The following is a 23,458-nucleotide window of genomic DNA, read 5'->3' on the forward strand; positions in this document are numbered from 1 at the left end:
TCCCGGAAGTCTCGCGACGTTGCGCCTCTGGGTTTAGAAACTCTGGGAACTACTTTAAGACAGATACTCGGAAAAACACCCTGTCTAACATGTGATATTTTTATAAAAAATATGGTTAATTTATTAAATGTCTGTCTCGGCTATCTTGTAAAATAACTGAAGAGTCAACTGGACAAACTAGAACAAACAGAAAAGAGGACAGCGAACCCATTTTCCTGAACGTTCATACGCTACTTCCGGAAACAAAGTGCCAGTTTACCTTGGCCGTCACTAGTTACCACAGCCACAAAGTCATAAATCCCGCCTATTTCTACAATGTATTTTCTTAAAATGTTATTTTAAACCTAACCACACTGCTAACCATATGCCCAACTCCAACCTTAAATTAAGACCAAAAAGCTATTTTTAGTTTTCATGAATTTATACAATATATCAAACTTTGACTTTGTGTCTGTGGTAACTAGTAGAAACCGTTTACCACCCAATCAGAAAACACTTGCATTTTAAATGTCGATTACTTTCTTGTTGGCAGCCAGCAGCCCTTTTCACTTCTGTTCTCCTGATGAAGGTTAATCAGTGAGTGACTAACCTCGAAACTTTGAAAACGTACCGCTACTAGCTAGTTATGTTAGTTCTTATTTTCAGAGGTCAAGGGAGCCAGTATTTTTGCCAACTGCTTCGCCTTCGTTGTTGCCAGCTCAACTGACTACCACACAGCTAGTAAGCTGGCTAGCTAATGCCTAAATGGGAACCCAAGAAGATGAGAGAGGTATGCTAACGACTGTTCATTTACTAACTAACTAAGAAGAAATAGCACTTAACTTGGTGGTTACTGTATTTGGTAGCTAACTATATCAATCAGGAGAATAACTAGTAGGCTATTGAAGGAGTTATCCAGTACATTTCGTGAACCTAGCTATCTAACTTAGCTACTGTAACATACATAGCCAGTTTGCTAACTAGTGATATTTGCGCTAGTATTAGCTGGCTTACCACACTGTAGTTGGTGTTGCTAACATTTCTAAACTTAACTACTGTGAAGTTAGCTAGTAGCATACTGTGCCTGCCTTCTGCCCGCGCATGCCGCCAATATGTCAACAATCATGTTGGGATGGTTGCCACCAACTGATAAGTTTTGTTGTGCATTTTTGTCAACAAACTGAATCAAATCACATTTATTTATAAAGTTATTTTTTACATCAGCAGATGTCACAAAGTGCTTATACAGAAACTCGGCCTAAAACAGCAAGCAATGCAGATGTAGAAACACGGTGGCTAGGAAAAACTCCCTAGAAAGGCAGAAACCTAGGAAGAAACCTAGAGAGGAACCAGGCTCTGAGGGGTGGCCAGTCCTCTTCTGGCTGTGCCAGGTGGAGATTATAAGAGTACATCAATCAATCAAATTGATTTATAAAGCCCTTTTTACATCAGCAGATGTCACAAAGTGCTGTACAGAAACCCAGCCTAAAACCCCAAACTGCAAGCAATGCAGATGTAGAAGCACGGCCATTAAGGCCAGATCGTTCTACAAGATGTTCAAACGTTCATAAATGACCAACCCGGTCAAATAATAATCAAAGTGGTTGTAGAGGGTGCAACAGGTCAGAACCTCAGGAATAAATGTCAGTTTGCTTTTCATAAGCGAGCATTCAGAGGTCAAGACAGCAGGTGCGGTAGAGAGGGAGAGAGAGAGAGCGAGAGGCAGAGTGAGGGTCGAAAACAGCAGGTCCGGGACAAGGTAGCATGTCAAGTGAACAGGTCAGGGTTCCATAGCCGCAGCCAGAACAGTTGAAACTGGAGCAGCAGCATGACCAGGTGGACTGGGGACGGGGACAGCCAGGAGTTGTCAGGCCAGGTAGTCCTGAGGCATGGTCCTAGGGCTCAGGTCTTCCGGGAGGGAGAGATGGGAGATTACTTAAATTCACACAGGACACCAGATAAGACAGGAGAATTTCACCAGACAGGACAAACTAACCCTAGCACCTAGACTATTGCAGCATGGAGGCTGAGACGGGGGGTCAGGGGACACCAGGCAGGACACTCAATAATAGGACCTACTGAAGAGATGATTCTTCACTAAAGATTTAAAGGTCTAGACCGAGTCTGCGTCTCTCACATGGATAGGCAGACCATTCCATAAAAATTGAGCTCTGTAGGAGAAAGCCCTGCCTCCAGCTGTTTGCTTAGAAATTCTAGGGACAATAAGAAGGTCTGTGTCTTTTGACCGTAGGTACGAGCAAGTCCATGTAGCAAGTCCATGTAATGCTTTGTAGGTTAGCAGTAAAACCTTGAAATCAGACCTAGTCTTAACAGGAAGCCAGTGTAGAGAGGCTAGAACTGGAGTAATATGATCACATTTGTGGGTTCTAGTCTGTATTTAACACTAACTGAAGTTTATTTTGTGCTTTATCCGGTTAGCCGGAGAGTAGAGCGTTGCAGTAGTCTAAGCTGGAAGTGACAAAAGCATGGATTAGCTTTCTTTGCATCATTTTTGGACAAAAAGTTTCAGATTTTTGCAATGTTACGAAGATGGAAAAAAGCTGCCCTTTAAATATTCTTGACATGTTCGTCAAAATAGAGATCGGTGTCCAGAGTAACACAAAGGTCCTTCAGTTTTATTTGAGACCACTGTACAACCATCAATATTAATAGTAAAATCAAACAGCAGATCTCTTTGTTTCTTGGGACCTAGAACTAGCATCTCTGTTTTGTCCAAGTTTAAAAGTAAAACATTTGCTGCCATCGACTTCCTTATGTCTGAAACACAGGCTTCCAGGGTAGGCAATTTTGGGGCTTTACCATGTTTCATTGAAATGTACAGCTAGCTGTGTGTCGTCCGCATAGCAGTGAAAGTTGACATTGTGTTTCCGAATGACATCACCAAGAGGTAGAATATATAGTGAAAACAATAGTGGTCCTAAAACGGAACCTTGAGGAACACCGAAACGTACCATTGATTTGTCAGAGGACAAACCATCCACAGAGACGAACTGATATCTTTCCAACAGATCAGATCTAAACCAGGCACAAACTTGTCCGTGTAGACCAATTAGGGTTTCCAATATCTCCAAAATAATGTGGTGATCGATGGTGTCAAAGCGGCACTACGGTCTAGGAGCAAGAGGACAGATACTTGGTCTGAAGCCATTAAAAGTGAATTTACCACCTTCACGGGTGCAGTCTCAGTACTATGATGGGGTCTACAACCAGAATGGAGCGTTTGTATACGTTATTTGGCTTCGGGAAGGCAGTGAGGTTTTTTGAGAGGAATGCGAGATTCGATATAGGCCGGTAGTTTTTCCCGGGCAAGGTTTGGCTTTTTCAGGAGAGGCTTTATTACTGCCACTTTTAGTTTTAACGTAGCCTAGTTCATAACTGCTCTGAGAAGTATGATCTACACGATGCATTTTATTAATAAATTCAAGGTCTACATTTAGTGTGTGATGTCCCTTTTTACAGATTGGGTGGACGTGGCGAATGATATCCTTAGCAAGTGTCACATTAACCTGAGACTGAGGAAGGTGACGGACTGTAATGCCAATGTTTTTGTCGCCTTGTATGAGGCCATCTTGGGGGAGAAAGTCCCAGGTAAGTTTACACCAAACATGACACAATAAACATGCCCCCCAAAAGAGCAATATGTGTTTTTTGAGACATCTCAACTGTCCCATGTTAGTTCATGTTGTGATTTTAAAAAAGCTGCTGCACTGCATACTGTTAAGGCCAAGAACTGAGTGCTTTAGAGGAGAGTATTCTTAGAATTTCAAGAATGCCACACAGTGCTTCTTATGATCGTCAATCCTGCCAACACAAGACTGTGTTTGTCAATGAGCTCGTTTGTGTGTACTGAAGTGATCATTAGTAAGTGGCCAAAGTGCACAAGAGGCTGTGATTTGGACCCGTGTGTGTGTGTGTGTGTGTGTGTAGACTACATCGCCGCCCCGGGCAGTCAGGAGGATGATGTCCACAACATCCAATCTGTGATCGACTCCCTGGCTCTGGATTACCTTCAGATCAGCCTTTCACACATCACAGGTGAGCAGCTCTTACACTGCCTTTACTCAGTATTCACTAGTTAATGAACTAGTAACTGCTACTCTATTCCCTAGGTATTCAGTCGTTCATCATCTGATCAAATCAAATGTTATTTGTCACATGCTTCGTAAACAGGTGTGGACTAACAGTGAAATGCTTACTTCCCAACAATGCAGAGAGAGAGAAATAATAGAAAAATAATGAAGAATAAATACACAATGAGTAATGATAACTTGGCTATATAAATGGGGTACCAGTACCGAGTAGTTGTGCCGGGGTACGAGGTAATTGAGGTAGATATGTACATATAGGTAGGGATAAAGTGACTTGGCAACTGGATAGATAAAACAGTAACAGCAGTGTATGTGATGAGTCAAAAGAGTTAGTGCAAAAAGGGTCAATGCAGATAGCTAAATAGTTAACCAACAGCTACCCGGACTAACTATTTAGCAGTCTTATGGCATGGGGGTAGAAGCTGTTCAGGGTCCTGTTGTTTCCAGACTTGGTGCATCGGTACCGCTTGCTGTGCGGTAGCGGAGAGAACAGATGATGAATGCTGAAAGAAAATCAAGTGATCTATTTAGCTACAACTAGAGGGTCTGTGGCTAAATTGCTGTTTGAATTCCAAAGCACAGCCTTGTTCAGAGCTAACGCAACCCTATTTGTTTTGGGAAATTCACTGTAACAAGATGCAGACTGGTTGGTTCTATTAAAAGGACAACAATGTGGTGTTGATTATAGTTCCACTGATTCATCTCTTGTCCTAATGGGTTTTACCCCCGGCTCTAGGTGAGAACATTGTACGAGGGGACAAGGAGTCCATCAAGAACCTGTTGGAGATCTTTGACGGGCTGCTTGAGTACCTCACCGAGCAGATCAGTGAAGAGGAGTCGCAAAATGGAGGTAGACAAAATACTTCTTATTCTACTCCATTACCCTCTCAACTGTTGTATTTAGGTCTTTATTTAACCAGTAAGTCCTATTGAGGTCAGAAGACCTGCCTGGAAACATACCTAAATCTACAGCTTTAAAGAAGAAGAGGATGTTAAAGCACTGTCTCCTTCTTGAAGCCTCGTTCTTCCTGATCTGATATCACCCCATCTCCCTCAAGCTTTATCTGTGTCACTGAGTGAGACACACAACCCTGTTTGGGTGAGATCACCCACACATATCAAGTGGACATAGTGGCCTTTATAAACCCGGTTTAGAGGCGGCTGGCGCTGGGATTACTGGGAAGCGGTTGGCCCATTCAATTGGCAGCACTCCGCATGCCTTTGTGTCCGTCTATGGTGGAATGCTGGTCTGCTGGCCCTCTCTCCCATCGCAAAACACCAATTAGACTTTTAATGACCGACTATCTGCTCTGGAAATGAAAATGACATGCACTGAAAGAAGGCCCTGATGAAAAAGGCTGGTTTATCAAAATTGATGGGGTTGGCGACTTGATGTAAATCTAAAAGGAGCTGTGTGTGTTTGTCTGTGATGCTACAGAACGCGGTTCACCAATATTATCGACCGATATTGGCCTATTACAGCTACAGTGGGGGAAAAAAAGTATTTAGTCAGCCACCAATTGTGCAAGTTCTCCCACTTAAAAAGATGAGAGAGGCCTGTAATTTTCATCATAGCTACACGTCAACTATGACAGACAAAATGAGGAAAAAAAATCCAGAAAATCACATTGTAGGATTTTTAATGAATTTATTTGCAAATTATGGTGGAAAATAAGTATTTGGTCAATAACAAAAGTTTCTCAATACTTTTGTTATATACCCTTTGTTGGCAATGACACAGGTCAAACGTTTTCTGTAAGTCTTCAAGGTTTTCACACACTGTTGCTGGTATTTTGGCCCATTCCTCCATGCAGATCTCCTCTAGAGCAGTGATGTTTTGGGGCTGTCGCTGGGCAACACAGACTTTCAACTCCCTCCAAAGATTTTCTATGGGGTTGAGATCTGGAGACTGGCTAGGCCACTCCAGGACCTTGAAATGCTTCTTACGAAGCTACTCCTTTGTTGCCCGGGCGGTGTGTTTGGGATCATTGTCATGCTGAAAGACCCAGCCACGTTTCATCTACAATACATGGCCCCATTCATTCTTTCCTTTACACGGATCAGTCGTCCTGGTCCCTTTGCAGAAAAACAGCCCCAAAGCATGATGTTTCCACCCCCATGCTTCACAGTAGGTATGGTGTTCTTTGGATGCAACTCAGCATTCTTTATCCTCCAAACACGACAAGTTGAGTTTTTACCAAAAAGTTCTATTTTGGTTTCATCTGACCATATGACATTCTCCCAATCCTCTTCTGGATCATCCAAATGGACTCTAGCAAACTTCAGACGGGCCTGGACATGTACTGGCTTAAGCAGGGGGACACGTCTGGCACTGCAGGATTTGAGTCCCTGGCGGCGTAGTGTGTTACTGATGGTAGGCTTTGTTACTTTGGTCCCAGCTCTCTGCAGGTCATTCACTAGGTCCCCCCGTGTGGTTCTGGGATTTTTGCTCACCGTTCTTGTGATCATTTTGACCCCACGGGGTGAGATCTTGCGTGGAGCCCCAGATCGAGGGAGATTATCAGTGGTCTTGTATGTCTTCCATTTCCTAATAATTGCTCCCACAGTTGATTTCTTCAAACCAAGCTGCTTACCTATTGCAGATTCAGTCTTCCCAGCCTGGTGCAGGTCTACAATTTTGTTTTTGGTGTCCTTTGACAGCTCTTTGGTCTTGGCCATAGTGGAGTTTGGAGTGTGACTGTTTGAGGTTGTGGACAGGTGTCTTTTATACTGATAACAAGTTCAAACAGGTGCCATTAATACAGGTAACGAGTGGAGGACAGAGGAGCCTCTTAAAGAAGAAGTTACAGGTCTGTGAGAGCCAGAAATCTTGCTTGTTAATAGGTGACCAAATACTTATTTTCCACCATAATTTGCAAATAAATTCATAAAAAATCCTACAATGTGGTTTTCTGGAAAAAAAATTCTCAATTTGTCTGTCATAGTTGACGTGTACCTATGATGAAAATTACAGGCCTCTCTCATCTTTTTAAGTGGGAGAACTTGCACAATTGGTGGCTGACTAAATACTTTTTTCCCCCACTGTATATTGGTATTGGCTGATAATTCCACCGATAACTGATATTCAATATATAGGATGAAAAAAGGGACTCTCATGCTCACCTTAATTTCACAATGTAAGAAATCAACATTTGAACCATATTTATTGGACCATTTGGATAGCAATTTATGCGAATTCGGTGTGGGAAAATTACACTTTTAAATTTTCCCGGCATAAAACAGTATATCGGCAGATATATCGGTATCAGTAAGTTTCGTCCCCCCAAAAAATCGAAACCGGTATCGGAACCAGAATAACATATCGGACGGCCTCTAGTTTAAACCTCTTGATATTTCGGATTACTGGGATAAACTATGCATGAGTCACTACAGATAATGTTACTGTCATACTCGATGAACTCTTCGATGCACTTTCACAATGACATGGCAAGAACATTTGCTTGTTTCACTTCTGCTTTTGGAAATGGTAGTATCATTTGTGTATCTATGAGATCCAATGTCTATGGATAAGTATGTCCAGTGCTTATTCTACTACTCTAACTGAGTGTGTTAATGTGACAAAAATATTTGTATATTTACGGACTGATTGGTGGTCTGAAAGTCAACTGGGAGCTTGTTTGTTTCCTCATTGCATCACAGCAGGAGCCTGTCACCGTCATGTTGTAGTCACCCATCTCTCTCTCTCTCCTCCCTCCTTCAATCCTCCCCCTTTCCCCCCTCCAGACAAAGAACCAAACGATGGTCCCGTGGAGGATGCCCCCCTCCCTACAGGGCCAGTGGTCCACCAGACAGAGGAACAAGAGGCCATAATGGAGAGAGCCTCCCAGTATTCTAGTGTGCAGTGAGTGTTTCAATCAACAACTAGATATTCCACACTACAGGTTCTATGTACATTTCCATGGTTTCAGATTCAGTTCCGTGTTCAAGCAGAGTTCCAGTTCTGTTGATACAACCAAAGACACTACATCATGAGACAAGACACTTATATATGCTATTTAGCACACACTTTTATCCAAAGCGACTTACAGTCATGCATGCATGCATACATTTTACGTATGGGAATTGAACTCACTACCCTGGCATTGCAAACGCCAAGCTCTAGCAACTAGCAATGTCATCATTGTGCAGGGCAAGTCGGTACATCCTATTGACACAACAGCCAGTCAGGCAGTACCACACAACACAAATGTCAACAGTAACTGCGAATTCTAAGGTTGGACACGGAACACAAACATCTGTAGCATCACTAACCGGGGCGGCAGGTAGCTTAGTGGGTAAGAGCGTTGTGCCAGTAACCGAAAGGTCGCTGGTTCTAATCCCCAAGCTGACTAGGTGAAAAATCTGTCGATGTGCCCTTAAGCAAGGCACTTAACCCTAATTGCTCCTGTAAGTCGCTCTGGATAAGAGCGTCTGCTAAATGACTAAAATGTAAATGTAAATATATGTATACACAGCCTGTTCCGATGGCTGTCGCACAGAAAGGCTGGCTGGAAAGTCAACAAAGCTGAATGAGTCATTGTGGGTGACGTAAACCTCTGTTCCTAAACCTGGAAACACAATGGACTGTTTTGAATACGTGCACGTTGTAATTCTCTAACTTGGACTGGTATCACACAAACCAGACACACTGATGCACCTTTAAGTCCATTTAACTGTTTGGGTGGTATTTTCTTTGATTTACTTTGATAGTGATACATCTGTATCGTTTCTGTAACGTTTCTTTTATCTTCCAGTTCTGCAGTCCAGTCTAGCAGCAAACATTCCCTCCACTCTTGGAATGCGGAGGAGACGGGCTCGACCAATGAGCTTATCCGGCTGGGAGACTCCGCCCGCACATTCACGGCCAAACAAGAAGGTAGGCGGGACCAAAACCTTGTTCCTGGCCCATGACATAGAATGCTAAAAAATGAAAAACTTTCCTCTGTCTTTCTCTATTTCCATTTGGACTCATCAAATCACATTTTATTTGTCACATGCTTCATACACAACCGGTGTAGAGTAACAGTGAAATGCTTACTTACGGGTCCTTTTCCAACAATGTAAAGTTAAAGATAAAAATAGAAATAGTAACACAAGGAATAAATACACAGTGAATAACAATAGCGAGTAAAAATAACATGGTACCTGTACCGAGTTGATGTGTTGGGGTACGAAGTAATTACATTTACATTACATTTTAGTCATTTAGCAGATGCCCTTATCCAGAGCGACTTACAGGAGCAATTAGGGTTAAGTGCCTTGCTCAAGGGTAAATCAACAGATTTTTTCCCTAGTCCGCTTGGGGATTCGAACCAGCGACCTTTTGGTTACTGGCCCAACGCTCTTGACTGCTAGGCTACCTGCCGCCCCTAATTGAGATAGCTAATTGAGCTAGCTATGTAGTTATGTAGCTAATTAATGTAGCTATGTACGTATAGGAAGTGAATAGGCAATAGGATAGATAAGACAGTAGCAGCAACGTATGTGTTGTGTGTGTGGTGTCAGTATGCATGTGTGCGCGTGTTATGTGTGTGTTGGGTTACGTATGTGTGGGTTAAGTCCAGTGTGTGTGCATAGAGTCGGTGCAAGAGAGTTGGTGTAAATAAGGGTCAATGCAGGTAGTCCGGGTAGACATTTAATTAGCTATTTAGCAGTCGTATGGCTTGGGGGTAGAAGCTGTTCAGGGTCCTGTTGGTACCGCTTGCCATGCAGTAGCAGAGAGAACAGTCAATGGCTTGGGTGGCTGGAGTCTTTGACAATTTTTTTCAGCCTTCTTCTGACACCGCCTGGTATAGAGGTCCTGGATGGAAGGGAGCTTGGCCCCAGTGATGTACTGGGCTGTACTCACCACCCTCTGTAGCGCCTTGCAGTCGGATGCCTTGCAGTTGCCGTATCAAGCGGTGATGCAGCCAGTCAAGATGCTCTCAATGGTGCAGCTCTATAACTTTTTGAGGATCTGAGGGCCCATGCCAAATGTTTTCAGCCTCCTGAGGAGGAAGAGGCGCTGTCGTGCCCACTTCACAACTTTGTGGGTGTGTGTGGACCATGTTAATTCGTTAGTGATGTGGACACCAAGGAACTTGAAGCTCTCGACCCGCTCCACTGCAGCCCGTCAATGTGGATGAGGACGTGCTCCATTTCCTGTAGTCCACCATCAGCTCCTTTGTCTTGCTGACGTTGAGGGAGAGGTTGTGTTTTCCTGGAACCACACGGCCAGGTCTCTGACCTCCTCCCTATAGGCTGCCTTATCGTCGTCGATGATCAGTCCTACCACCATTGTCGTCAGCAAACTTCATCCACCTTTCGCTTATCAAACAGCACATGATGCTGATGAGGTATCCAGTTTTTCCGGTTGTTTTTGCCGTCTTTCCTATGGAATTGTGTATGGAGACAGTGCGTAATGTTATTTTATTATGTGGTCAGGGGGTTCGTTTTTCCTCAAGTGGAAGTTACAAAAATAACCAGGATTATGTCACCTTTTCCTTTAAATAGCCCCTATCCTCTCATTAGTTTCCACTAAGTCCCTCTCCTGAGTCGCTACATTAACTGTCTTCAACAGGTAGTTAGAATATGAATGGCCTGTATACTTGTCTTTGCCCCATTGTATGGATCTTGTGTATATTCGCCAGACAATGCCAGGGTCATTGGCAAGGCTAGGCATTGATAGCTAGGACTACAGAACTGTATCTGAGAACATCATTCAGAACTGTAGGCTACTTAAAGAACAGTCAGTGGTGGGAAAAAGTACCCAATTGTTGTACTTGAGTAAAAGTAAAGATATCTTAATTGAAAATGACTCAAGTAAAATTGAAAGTCACCCAGTAAAATCCTACTTGAGTAAAAGTCTAATAGTATTTGGTTTTAAATATACTTAAGTATCAAAAGTTTTTTAAGTAATTTCAAATTCCTTTATATTAAGCAAACCATGCAATTATTATTAATTTTTTTAATTTACGGATAGCTAGGGGCACGCTCCAACACTCAGACATAATTTACAAACAAAGCATGTGTTTAGTGAGTCGGCCAGATCCGAGGCAGTAGGGATGACCATGGATGTTCTCTTGATAAGTGTGTGAATTGGGCCATTTTCATGTCATGCTAAGTATTCAAAATGTAACGAGTACTTTTGGGTGTCAGGGAAAATGTATGGGGTAAAAAGTACAATTTTCTTTAGGAATGTAGTAAAGTAAATGTTGTCAAAAATATAAAATAGTAAAGTACAGATACCCCAAAAAACTACTTAAGTAGTACTTTCAAGTATTTTTACTTAAGTACTTTACACCACTGAGAACAGTGAACCAGTTAGAGGCAAATCTGATTGTATAGAAACAAAAATAATATTTTTCTTGAACCCTTGGTCATACAGCCTGCATAACACTATAATAACAATAATATAACAGATGCCATGAACAGCCATAACATCTGATAATCATGAAATGTACACATACTCCTACAATACATTGCCTACAAAATCTATAGCTCTAACTGCTACCTATGTTACCTCTCCCTAACAGTGGACGCCTCTTCCACGGGCCCCCCGGGAACCCCAGGCATCCAGGCCACTTTACTGAGGGAGCCCCTGCGCTCGGCCATCCCCCTGCAGCCCCCCTACCAGACCACCCCCCACAGGCCGGACAGAGCTCCCCACTCGGGTAGCCAGTCTCCCCCAGCCAACGGTCTCGGCAGCGGGTCCGCAGTGGAGCAGGAGGCACCCGCTGGCACCTCGGAGGTATGTCCATCTAGTTAAATATATCCATGCTGAATCTATTCAAATTACGCTACACTCTTTTGTTTATTGCTTTGTAATACAGTATCAACTTTCCCAAGACACGTTTTTAATCAGTGTTTCAAAGGTCTCAGCAAACTACTGTGATCTGAAACACATTCTGAAGTGACCTCAGCCAAGTACAGTTTACAGAACTGTAGCTTCCTTCTATCTCTGAAAAAGGATGAGCTGTTGCTGACTCATGCCGACTCATCCAAAATGGCCACGAGACGCATCACAGGAGTCATTTTTCCAACGCGTTCCTCCTCTCTGTTTATGGGCGACAACACTCCTAACCTGGGAATGACGTCACATCCCACCTGCATGCCTCTGGCAAGTCCAGACACGCTAACAGGGGCAAATACTTTCCACTTTTTATTCCATTACAAACTGGGGCTCGCTCGGTCTGAAGAAATTCGACATTGGTGGATCTAGAGTTGGAGAGACCTTTATGGTCTATGTATGCTCTGCCTGGCATACCTCAACAAACTTGGCTAGCTCTGCCACTGGTCGATGAGTTGACTGAGAAACAGTTCTACATTCACATGCCATTTACAATATGACCCAGGGCCATATGTCACCACCAACACAAGGCATTCCCTTTCTACCCTAGAAGGAATGTAATGTTTCCACCTTCTAGTCTCTCCACTGGGAGGAAAGACGGCATCAGTGGAACAGACCAGTGACGCAACCAAAGATGTAGGCCCAGTCAGGATATATATATATATATATATATATATATCTATATAACCCATGAAGTCACATTATGGGTGATGGAAAAGAGCTGTGGTATGGATGAAACAAAATACAGTATTTACCCCAATTGACCTGCACACTACTGCTATTCTTACTTTCTTTCTCTTTCTCCTTCTAATTCACTCCAATGATAAGGCAGTGTACTACCACTACTTTACTACTGTATCTACTTAGCATTGTTTTACATTTGAGTCATTTAGCAGATTTACAGGCGCAATAGGATTAAGTGCCTTTCTCAAGGGCACATTGACAGATTGGGGATTCGAACCAGCGACCTTTGGGTTACTGGCCTAACGCTCTTAACCGCTAGACTACCTGCCTCCTGTGACACTGGTATTTCAATGCTTTATATTGACCCTCAGTCATTTCCTGGTAGCGGTAGTTAATGCCATGCATCTTTTGTGTGATATTTCGTTAGCATCCGCTAGCTAGCCACTGAGACTCTTCCTCCCCCATTGAGTGGAAATGCATCCACTCCTTTGTCTCTGTCCCCTTTTCTCTTAGTAATGAATAACCTGCTCTTTCTCTCAGTCCCCAAGGCCAGTGGCTGACGCAGTTACCAATGGATTGCGCTCGTCAGCCCTGCACCACTCACCCGGTGAGTAGACAGAACGGACTGCTCTGAATAGCACGTCTGTAGCCATTGAACTAAAGTATTTTTGCACACAGTTCAATGCATCAGAAATAAATGTGTAGCACCTCAAACCATGTATCAATTTGACTTATTCAACCTCTTACCCCTCCATTCTTTTCATTTGTAGTCGAGAGTGAGAAGTCTGTGTCCAGTCAAACCAAGGCCAGGCTAGAGGAGGCCAAGGAGCAGCCGGAGGTAAGGCATGACGAACCGCTCGCCCTCTAGACTGTTGTAGTTACAATGCTTCAAATTAGGGCTAATTCAATAATTGAAGTCTACCTCATGCCTAATTCAAATCTAATTATTTGCTAATGCATGTCCAGTTTATGTCCAATTCATGTTCAATTTACAGCTAATTCATGACTAAATTGTTTAATTTGTCACAAATGTCTCTCTCTATAGCCTACCAGTGTGGGGTCCAGGAGGGTTCTATTCCGGACACAGCCAGACATTCATTTCCTCACCCTGCAGGATGAGCTTGAGGACAGGGCACCACTGGACACTGAGGAAGACGACGAGGAGGAGGAAGAAGTTGAGGAAGAGACCTTCACGCAGCAGGACAGCCGGGCTCACAGGGGGCGGACGGGCCTCAGGTAAGTACAACAAAATGGGAGGTTGTTAGAATAGCATAGCGAAAAAAGCAATATATAAGTTAGTTACACACAGAAGTCCTACACTGCCACTCAATCTAACATTCACCTCCCTGCCTACCTCTTTTTCTGTCTCTACTCTTCCTATCTCTCTTTCTACCTTTTGCCCCTCTCTCTCTCTCTCTCTCTCTCTCTCTCTCTCTCTCTGTCTCTCTCTCTCGCTCTGTCTCTCTCTCTCTCTCTCTCTGTCTCTCTCGCTCTGTGTCTCTCTCTCTCTCTCTCTCTCTCCCCACCCCTCTCTCTGTCTCTCTCTCCCCCTCTCCCCTCTCTCTGTCTCTCTCTCCCCCTCTCTGTCTCTCTCTCCCTCTCTCTCCTGTCAGCAGTAGCAGGGTACTAGATGAGGAAGATTGTAGGGAGCCTCTCTCCTGGCGTAGACAGAGGAACAGGAAGGCAGAACAGGAGCTGCACCACATGTCTGAGAAGCTGTCCCGACGGCTAGAGGAGCTGGACCTGGTGAGTGGTACACGCTTGTCTTTATGTGGACCTTACTGGTTAGTTCAGTGACTGTGTGTGGCCAGCTATATTTACATTGCGGAGATACGGGACGAGTTCGGAGCAGTCTAACCACGTGTCGAATGCCTTCCAATCCCATTCACCTGGAGAATCTTCTCACCCGACGTGATTTCACTTTGCATGCGCCACGGCTGACCATTTAATCGCACCGGTAAATTGTGTGTGGGGAAGAACGGAGGTGTCGAGAGCTGGGATTGTGTCACCCCCGCATCTCAGCAATGTCAATCTAGATTTAACGTGTGTGTTTCCACTCCTCAGATGTTAAAGAGAGCGCTAGGAGAGAGCGGAGAGCCCGATGAGGTCAAAGGGGAGGACAAACAGTCCCACCACAGTGACAGTGTCATGGAGTGTCACAGGCCCCAAAGGAGGCCAACAGGTACACACACTCCTCCACCTCTTCAATCACATCAGGGCCCGTATTCATACAGCATCTCAGAGTAGGAGTGTTGATCTAGGATCAGTTTAGCCTTTTAGATCATAATGAATAAGATTGTATGGGCAGATCCTAGATCAGCACTCCTACTCTGAGATGCTTTGTGGGTACGGTCACAGATTGCACCACACTTCTCCAACAAAAGCACAGTTGACTAGCCTGAATGTAGAATTATAATAAGTAATTATTGACCAACTCTATGATTAACATTTCCTTGTCTTTAACCTCTGACCCTTCTCCCAGGTACGACGCAAGCCCCTGCAGCCCCCTGTACCCGCTCCCTGTCCCCCTCTCCTCCCCGGGCCCGCCGTTCCCTTTCAGGTCAGCTAGAGGGCGCCACGAGGGAGGCGGTGAGTGGAGGGGTCACACAGAGACACACCGCCGCCCGTACGCGCCGACGAGAACTCCGCCATCTACAGAGCCAACAGAAACACAGCCAGGTCAGAGGGAATTGCCATATCATCACATTAACCAACGCCATATTCAGTGTAAAGACTGTCACCTTTTTAAGAGACAAGTTGAACGATCTAACATAGTTGGTGGGTACACATCTCTCTCTAGCTGGAAAAAGCCTATGAGGAGGAACTGAAAGTGTACGAGGACAGAGAACGGGCTGCCATGGCCAAGGAACGAACCAGAGCACAGGAGGCGGTGAGAGAGAGAGAGAGAGTGGTGTGTGTATGTGTGTAAACCGCATCGGACCTACTCATTGTAGCCCTGGGGAGGTGTGAGCATTAGACACCATGTGACTGTGTATACAGTATCCCTCCGGCAGATCATGTCTTGTGTGTGTGTGTCCATATGCATGTGATAGACTGTGAGTGTCTCAATATTATCTACAGCTGACTTTCTATATGTGGTTGTGACCTGTAGGAGAGGGAGTACAGAGAGGCCATACTGAGAGATGTTCCCAGAACCCCCAAACCGTCCCAAGTGTACACCACAGCAGCCCAACACCGCTCCCCCAGGACCAGACAACCAACACCGGGCCGCAGACGACAGGACAAAACCAGGAGAGCCCCACCAAGTAAGACCCACAAGCTGGAGTCTCTGCCAGTGAGATGGAGACAGTATCAACTCAATCTAATCTAAGTACAAAGTGGCTTCCTCTCCTTCATTTGCCCGGAACTGAAAATGCAGTATTGGCCTCGGTGAAACTAAAATGGAGGATGCCTACTTGGCTATCTATTCAATCCTTTCAGATCTACCTATGCCTTAGGAGGAGCTTGATATGGATGTGCGCAGTAGTCTAAGTACACGGTATAGATTTGTCCCTTTATATGAACCGTTTGTGCTTCTCTCTCTGTCTCTCCCCCTTTTCCAGTGAAGGTGAAGGACAACGACCTGCTGCCCCTGCTCCTGGAGGAGTTCCCCCACCTGCACCTCTCGCCCCACGCCCTGGGCAGGATGTGGCAGCAGCAGCTGGGCCAGGTGGACCGCCTCAACGCCTCCCTCTCCCTGGACAACCAGAGACAGGGGCCACGCACTAAACTCAGCAGCCAGGTGGGGGCGCTAAAACACACTATCACCATATAAACCACAGGGAGAGATGGGAGGTTTTAGCTTAGCTCTGCTTGCCAGATGGATCTCTGCAAGTCTCCTACCTGTCTGTAATGTTAAAACAGATGTCTAAGTGCGGAGCCTGTGATTGAGCGGTGACCCCATCATGACCCCAGAGACCAGGGTTCACCCTTCCAACTTTGCCACATCGATCTCCTCCTGTTCCCAAAGGGATGATTGATGTTAACTCATCAATGTTCTCTCTCCAGGTGGAGGAGGCTCAGAGGAGACACAACCTGCTGGTGGAGATCATCCGCAAAGAGCAAGAACACAACAGACGCCTGGTGAGCCACTCAAAACATGCACAAGCTTCAGCGTACACATTACCAGTCTCATGTCTCTCACACACTCTCAAACAAACACGCGCAAAGCAATAATAAAAAGAGCCCCTCTAACTGTAGACCCGTCTCGCTCCTCTCCCCCCTCCAGAGGGATTTTAAGGAGCGTATCCAGCAACAGAAGTCGACTCAGAACCGTCTGAAGGAGCAGAGGCAGCAGATTGCCCGGGCCAAGAAGTACCACAGTGACTACCACGTCCAGCTCCGCGCCCGCATGATGAGGGCCCGCACGAAAGAGGAGAGGGTCAGTCAGAGCGACGCCACGCTAAACCTCAATACCCAACACGGTTTAGATGCTCCTAGAATTTCATGTTTCAACGCTTCAAACACTGTACGGTCTTGTAAGGCTGTACTTTCCATTGCATTTTCCATCCATTTATTTTTTGATGGAAGGATTTTTGACACAATTGTTATGTATTTAGCTCTATTGTAAAGTAAACCGGTCATGAACACAATGACTATACAAACCTATGTAATGATATGATTGGTTGTTTAGTGGTTGCATGATGGTTGTATAGGGGTTATGAAACTGTTGTATAACAGTGTGTGTGTGTGTGTTGTGTTCCAGATGTTTAAGCAGGTGTTTGAGGAGGGCTTGGAGGTACAGAAGGCTCGTCTCCGAGAGCAGAGGGCCTACGCCAAGGAGCAGCGCCAGGAGCACCAGAAAAAACACAGAGAGCAGATCCAGTCTATGGAGAACTATTACAAGGACCAGGTAGGAGCAACACACACACACGACCCTCTTTCATATCAACACACACAAATACTATACAGATGTAGTGGGAGAGTAAACCCAAGAAACGGCTTCCTAATCTTGTCTCTGTTCCTCTATCTGCACTGATGGGAAAGAACGGGACAGCTGAAAGCTAATTCCATGCTGTTCTGCACTCTTTCAGTTTTCATTGTTGGCTGAAACTCTCGCTATAGAGAGACGGGATATCCAAGTACGGAAGAATGCCCAAGAAAAGGTGAATGCATGCTAATGTACACATAATTTACTACATATACCTGTACTTTATTGAGTCTGTACATTTTGGGGAGATTGGGATGAATGCTCATACTTGACAGGTGAACTTATTCAGGCTTCAGCATTGGAGCACTGCATACATCCTATAGTATTAGGTCAGGATATTAAAGCGTTTCTCTGCAGGCCCTTCAAAAGATGAAGCGAGAGCTGCGCTCCAAGATGGAGAGGGAGATAGGTGAGCTGCAGAAGATTATCGTCCAGAACGACGACGACGACTACTTCCACGACCTGGAGGTCCAAAGGTTACGGGGTCGCGTGCAGATGGCTTCCTTCCAGTACAACACCAGCTGTCTGCACTGACCCCGCTAACGAGCTAGCAATCTGTAGCTACCTACCGCTAACTTTCCTTCGGCTGCTAAAAACAAACTCTCTAAAGTCTCTAAAACCCACGGATCTGAGTCCTACTCTTCGATTGTTTTAAATACTTCATTATTTAAGAATATTTTAAGAAATGACTCCCTCACTGTGCATTTTGATGTAGTTCCACAGCCAAATGGGACCATTGTGAAAATTGCATGCAACACTAATTATGAGAATGTCTTGCCAGGACAAGGTTTTCTGATTCCATTGTTTTCCCTATTCCTTTTAACTGTATGCTGGATTTGTCTTCCGTAGCGTTTTTAACAATGTTGATGGATTATTTATTTGATTGTACTGTAAATGACCTATTAGTCCAGTTTCTAGGTTATTTAACTAACCTGTTACGCTTTTTGAACACCAGAGAGCGCTGATAATCAGAATTCTGTAAAAGTTCCCTTTGCCAGTAAACGACCATACATACTAATAAACAAATCCGACTGTTAAGACATCCTGAGTTGACAAGGCCAGGTAGCATAAGGAACAGGCTGTATGGGGCTGATTCAGACTCAGGAAATGTATGCCTTTCCTATGCACTTCTCAGTAGTTGGTATTCAGACTTGTTTATGGAGGTGCATAAGGAGGTTTGCGAGCGTGGTTCCATTGCACGCACTGAATACATTTAATTAAACTCCAGAAAACACACCCAATGGGTGGCCTACAAATTTGATCATGTCGTTTTTGTTCAATTAGTTTATCTATTAATTTCTCTAAAGCAATCCCTTTAAATATGGTGTACCTTTTAATTTGATCAGTGCAAGACTTGAATGTAGACTATGGAGAATGGTTCAGAATATAGAAAGATGGCCATGAAAACATTTGCATATTTGTCTCCGTTCAGTACACATGGGTAGCTGTAAAAACACAGATTTTACAAATAATTTATTTTTAGGGAATGAATCCTACTTCATGGAAAATGTGCCTTATAGCACAAAATAAAAAGGTGGTTTGATTCATTCTGAATGTTGCCACATTCAGTTCATCAATGGTAATGTTGGAAGTATGATGCCCATATAATTATAATATGGAGAATATAATAGTATGGTATAATAAATATACACTAATTGCCTGCGCTGATCATGAGACTGTGTGATGGCAAGTGCCAAGTCTTCAAAGTAACGGTGTGAGCTCCATAATGATTAAGAAGCCTATAGGTCCCCGATTTATTTTTACTATTTGCATTTGGCCTTCATTAAATATTATCCACTATTACTTCACTCTCAGCCACAACCACAAGGACGTCACCGTGTTTACAGAGGAAAGAAATAAAGGTAGGTTAAATCAAATGATGTAATGGAATGATGCATATGTAGGGAAGGGAACAAACACTAAATTGGCAGTTGAATATGGGCCCTACCTGGTTATTATTTATGGTCGCTACCGATAGTGGCTAATAATATTGAACATATGCTATAGTCTACTAATTAAATTGAAGTTAACAGGAAAAGTAGGGGCATATGATTAAAACATTATAGGGAGCACAAAGGTTAAAATTTGGCTTGCGTCTCAATCCCTACAAATTATAAGGCCATACAATAAAAATTCTGCATAATGGCACAGCATTTCATACTTCACTGTAGGAAAGGCGCATAAATAGGCCTACCTGTCATGTCAGTTTCCTGCCATGACTAGATTCACATTAATCTCCAGGTAAAATAGATCTAACACAATTGTAATTTAGCCTATATTTACAATGCCCTTATCCAAACGGATTACTCATTTACATAATTATTAATTAGGACATGGAGATTGCTGTCATTTCTATCTGAAAATAAGAAAGTAGATGCTTTTTCTACTTGAAACCGACAGGTTCTCTTGACCTTATTCATGGATTCCTCGCGCATAAAGGTGTTGGAATAAAGTCAAAGTCAGAATATGGAGTATCTGTAGACACAAGCCGCCACACCTCCATTTCCTTGATCTCCAACCCAAACGCCTACCCTGCTGGCACTGGCATTTCCCCCATGCTTAAGGTAAAAATCAGAATATCACAGAGAGAAAACTGCATTAAAATAGGAATAAAGATCATTTTACGCTAAACTCGGGTCTAAATTTTCCCCCATATGAATAGACATTATTATATAGGCGTGAGAACATCAATTGTATCACTAATCAATCCTGTGTGTTCTGTCAGTGTCAAGGACACTCGTTCCAGGGATTGGCACCGATCTGAACTGACCAAAAGCATGTTAAGGCAAAGTCCATGATGCTTTTGGGAAATCAGCCCTGGTGAAAGCCATCTTAATGAGCTCCCACTACATTGTTTTCACCTGTCAAGACTTTTCAAATCATTGCAGATGAATGGGAGATGAGGAGAGGATGGATTTTGAGCAGGATTTTGCAATTGAGAGCCTACATGGGAAATAATTTACCCTCATTGTGTGTGCAATTTATCTTACATATGAAATGTCTTACCAATTCCCTTCATTTTATGTGAGACCTAGGAAAGAAAAAACATAACGTCATTCTATGAAACATTATGCATTATTACAGCATAGAGTTTATTGCTTGTTTTCTGCAAGGGTACAAGAGGTTTATAATTTCCGCTTTTATTTTTCTTATTTACAGTGTCAGTTGAAGCTCACAGAGCAGCTGATGTGAAAAAACTATGAACACACACTGTAATAAATACAAAACAGACAGAGAAACAAAAACATTTTAACATTTCAGACAAAAGTTTTGCAAATTTAATCAGAAGAAAACTCATTTACACACAATACTTACACACACACACGGAAGAAAGGAAAGTGGGTTTTACACCATGTGAGAAATTGCACCGGTCGGCTAAAAGTGGCAACACTCGGCTGGCAAAGCATGCTACGAGAAGCAACAGTCCATATTGTCTGATCTCTTATCCAGAAACAACTCCACCTCTTCCAATACCATCTCCTCATAAGACTGAGTGAAAGTCAATTATGTTCGACGTAGATAATAGAAAACGGTACTGTATGTGTGCACTGGACATGAGCTTTGTGTGTGCATATCTATACGCGTATATATCTACAAAAAAGTCAATCAGTCCATTAACTATTTAGTAAATAGATGGAAGTTGCTGATTATAACGGCAACACGTGTCTGCGTGTGCAAAAATGTATTGTTTTTTTAATGCATTTTATTCATTTTCTGTAAAATTAAAAGGTTGCGTGTGATCCACCACATATGAACAATATCTTATACTGCACAAAAGCACAATTTCAGGACACTTGATAATTGTCTTTCTGAAGAAAATCAGCTTTACCTTTGAACACACTGGATTGGGTCTATTTTGTTTTGCGTGTACGCAGGTGAATACAGTCCATGGTCATAGTCCACGTCCATTGACTATTAAACAGGCAGCATTAAAAAACATTCAACAGAATTTTTCGCATGTCAACACACATTTTGCTCAGAAGGGACAAAATAATAGCAAATAAATATTGTTAAAAAGTCCATTCATGCAAGGGCTGTGGTAGAGGCTCTATTAGGGTCATTTCTAGATGGGATACAGCTTTTGTCAAATTGATGTCAAAAGGTGATTTTTATTAGCATTTTAGCTAACCCTAACCCTTTTCCTAACCTTGACCTAATTCTCCTAACCTGCTACGTTAATTCTCCTAAACCTTCTACGAAACGTCCATTTTGACAAAAGCTGTATTGCATTCTAGACAAAAACCTCTAGTAGGGGAGAGCGCCCTCTGGTCCCAACCTCAGTCTCTTAGGGGCCAAAAGGTTAAAAGGTTATGCACTCAGCTCTCCCTCAAAGAGAGGTCACAGGTTTGACCTGACAACGGCTTCCATAACCAGAAGATACTCTCCCCTTTCACAAGTCAGCCTCACAAAAAAAGGAAGATGACTTCACCTGAGAATAGAGGTCTGTGATAACACCAACATGCTAGCATGTAAATGAATAGAAATAGGAACAAGCCATATACAAAATAGGTATGCATTTGTACACATATATACTCAAAATTACAGGTAGATATACTTTATCTGTATATTTCCATTGAATGCAGTATGGTTGGAATAAAATGTGGTATATTTATTTTAACTTAATAATATGAAGAAAGCATGTCCTTTGTCGCCATTCAGTTTGTAAAGTGCTCTAGAGTGGCAAGGGGAAAAAAATCTCCTGCCATCTTAGGTTGGATGTCACTTTGAAAACGCCGACATCTTCCTTGAATTGCTTTCAACTAGCCTGGTCCCTGGGACAGAGTTCCACTCAATAATGACCCACTTTGAGCGTTTGATAAGGAATTTCTATGATGTGATTTAAATGTACAATGTGCTATAATGATCTTTAGCGTTAAGTTAAACTCAGACTATCACCAAAGCGCAACAGGTCTACTTTATGTGTAGCTGGACGGGGTGAGGTGTTGAGGTTAGCATGTCTATTAGCTTTTGATGTCAAGGTGGCAGGAAGTTAGCTGTGTGAGACTGTATTGGTCATCAGTAAGACCTAGTTTCTCCTGGTTAGCTCATGGTCAGGAAAAACTCCCTGGCCCTAGTCATCTACTCAGCGTTGACCTTCATATTTCTCTCTCCCAGACCAAAGCAAACATAACTTCTCTAAAATACTCTTGTTGCAGTCTGGACCTTGGCATTCGATCGCATCAGATGACCCACCCAAAAAAAAAAATGCTTTCACGGAACGCACGTACTAGGCACCAGTTTTCTTCGGTCAGGAAAAACTCCTGGTCCAACACAAAACTGGTTGTATTTGGACTGTGGATTTCACCATTATAATTACATACATACATACATACATACATACAAGCTACTACAAAAAGAAACAAAACTAAAAACTAAATAAAAGCTGGCATTCTCGCAGGGTTTCAAGGTAAGTAATCGTCAATCGTCTGTAGCAGCTGAAAAAGGAAGTGATATTTCTAAAAAAAGAATGCGGTGAGAGAGGAGAGTGTTCCCGTGTGGTCTACCTCTCAGTCTGTCCTTCTGCAGTCTTGGTCTCCATATTGTCTTGGGGGACTGGGCAGCAGAAAGGGGTGTGGTCACAATCCTCGTGGGCGTGCCTGAACGTTGCAGGGTTCCCGTGGTGACAGCAGAGTCTATAGTCTTGCTGCGCTGACCGCACAAAACACACACGCTGACACACACACTTCCCCACTGATGTGTCACTCATTCCACAGCAAAGCCGCACGTCTCCTCGATGGCTGTCAGCAGCTTGTCGTACAGCTTGTCATAGTGCTCGTAGGCGGGAACGTCAATCCGGTTAAAGCTGGACAGAGAGGGAAGGGGAAAAGGGGGAGAGAAAGAGTTTGGAAGAGAGAGGAGTACATTTTTAGTCTGAGTGGACAGTTTCGAAGCACCTTTATAACTTCCCCTATCGATGAATGAATGACA

The 23,458-nt window shown here is 43.5% G+C and overlaps 2 protein-coding genes across 6 annotated transcripts in view; one reads left to right on the plus strand and one right to left on the minus strand.

Moving 5' to 3' along the window:
- The first annotated feature begins 447 nt into the window (after nt 1-447).
- Nucleotides 448-18,784, plus strand: LOC311131397 (centrosomal protein of 95 kDa-like). 3 transcript variants are annotated; one of them, XM_084164357.1, is made up of 21 exons: nt 448-769; nt 3,460-3,588; nt 3,928-4,035; nt 4,825-4,938; nt 7,833-7,950; nt 8,843-8,964; nt 11,603-11,817; nt 13,141-13,207; nt 13,371-13,438; nt 13,646-13,836; nt 14,214-14,346; nt 14,665-14,782; nt 15,083-15,279; nt 15,401-15,490; nt 15,713-15,866; nt 16,164-16,342; nt 16,609-16,683; nt 16,829-16,981; nt 17,306-17,452; nt 17,634-17,705; nt 17,888-18,784. In XM_084164357.1, exons 1-21 carry the CDS (start codon nt 745-747, stop codon nt 18,062-18,064), a joined length of 2,652 nt encoding a protein of 883 aa, XP_084020483.1. In that variant the 5' UTR covers nt 448-744; the 3' UTR covers nt 18,065-18,784. The 3 variants fall into 3 exon arrangements, with proteins under 3 accessions (XP_084020483.1, XP_084020484.1, XP_084020485.1); XM_084164358.1 differs by having other exon boundaries at nt 656-769; nt 14,217-14,346; XM_084164359.1 differs by having other exon boundaries at nt 656-769; nt 14,220-14,346.
- A 1,802-nt stretch (nt 18,785-20,586) lies between these two features.
- Nucleotides 20,587-23,458, minus strand: part of LOC311131623 (E3 ubiquitin-protein ligase SMURF2-like) — a 73,372-nt gene continuing 70,500 nt past the window's right edge. For all 3 annotated transcript variants that reach the window (XM_084164699.1, XM_084164698.1, XM_084164697.1), the window contains exon 20: nt 20,587-23,333. In XM_084164699.1, the coding sequence (XP_084020825.1) occupies nt 23,234-23,333 (100 nt within the window). In that variant the 3' untranslated portion in view covers nt 20,587-23,233. The remainder of the gene's footprint in view (nt 23,334-23,458) is intronic.

The sequence above is a fragment of the Coregonus lavaretus genome, assembly GCF_964263955.1.
Source record: "Coregonus lavaretus genome assembly, chromosome: 6".
NCBI lineage: Eukaryota > Metazoa > Chordata > Actinopteri > Salmoniformes > Salmonidae > Coregonus > Coregonus lavaretus.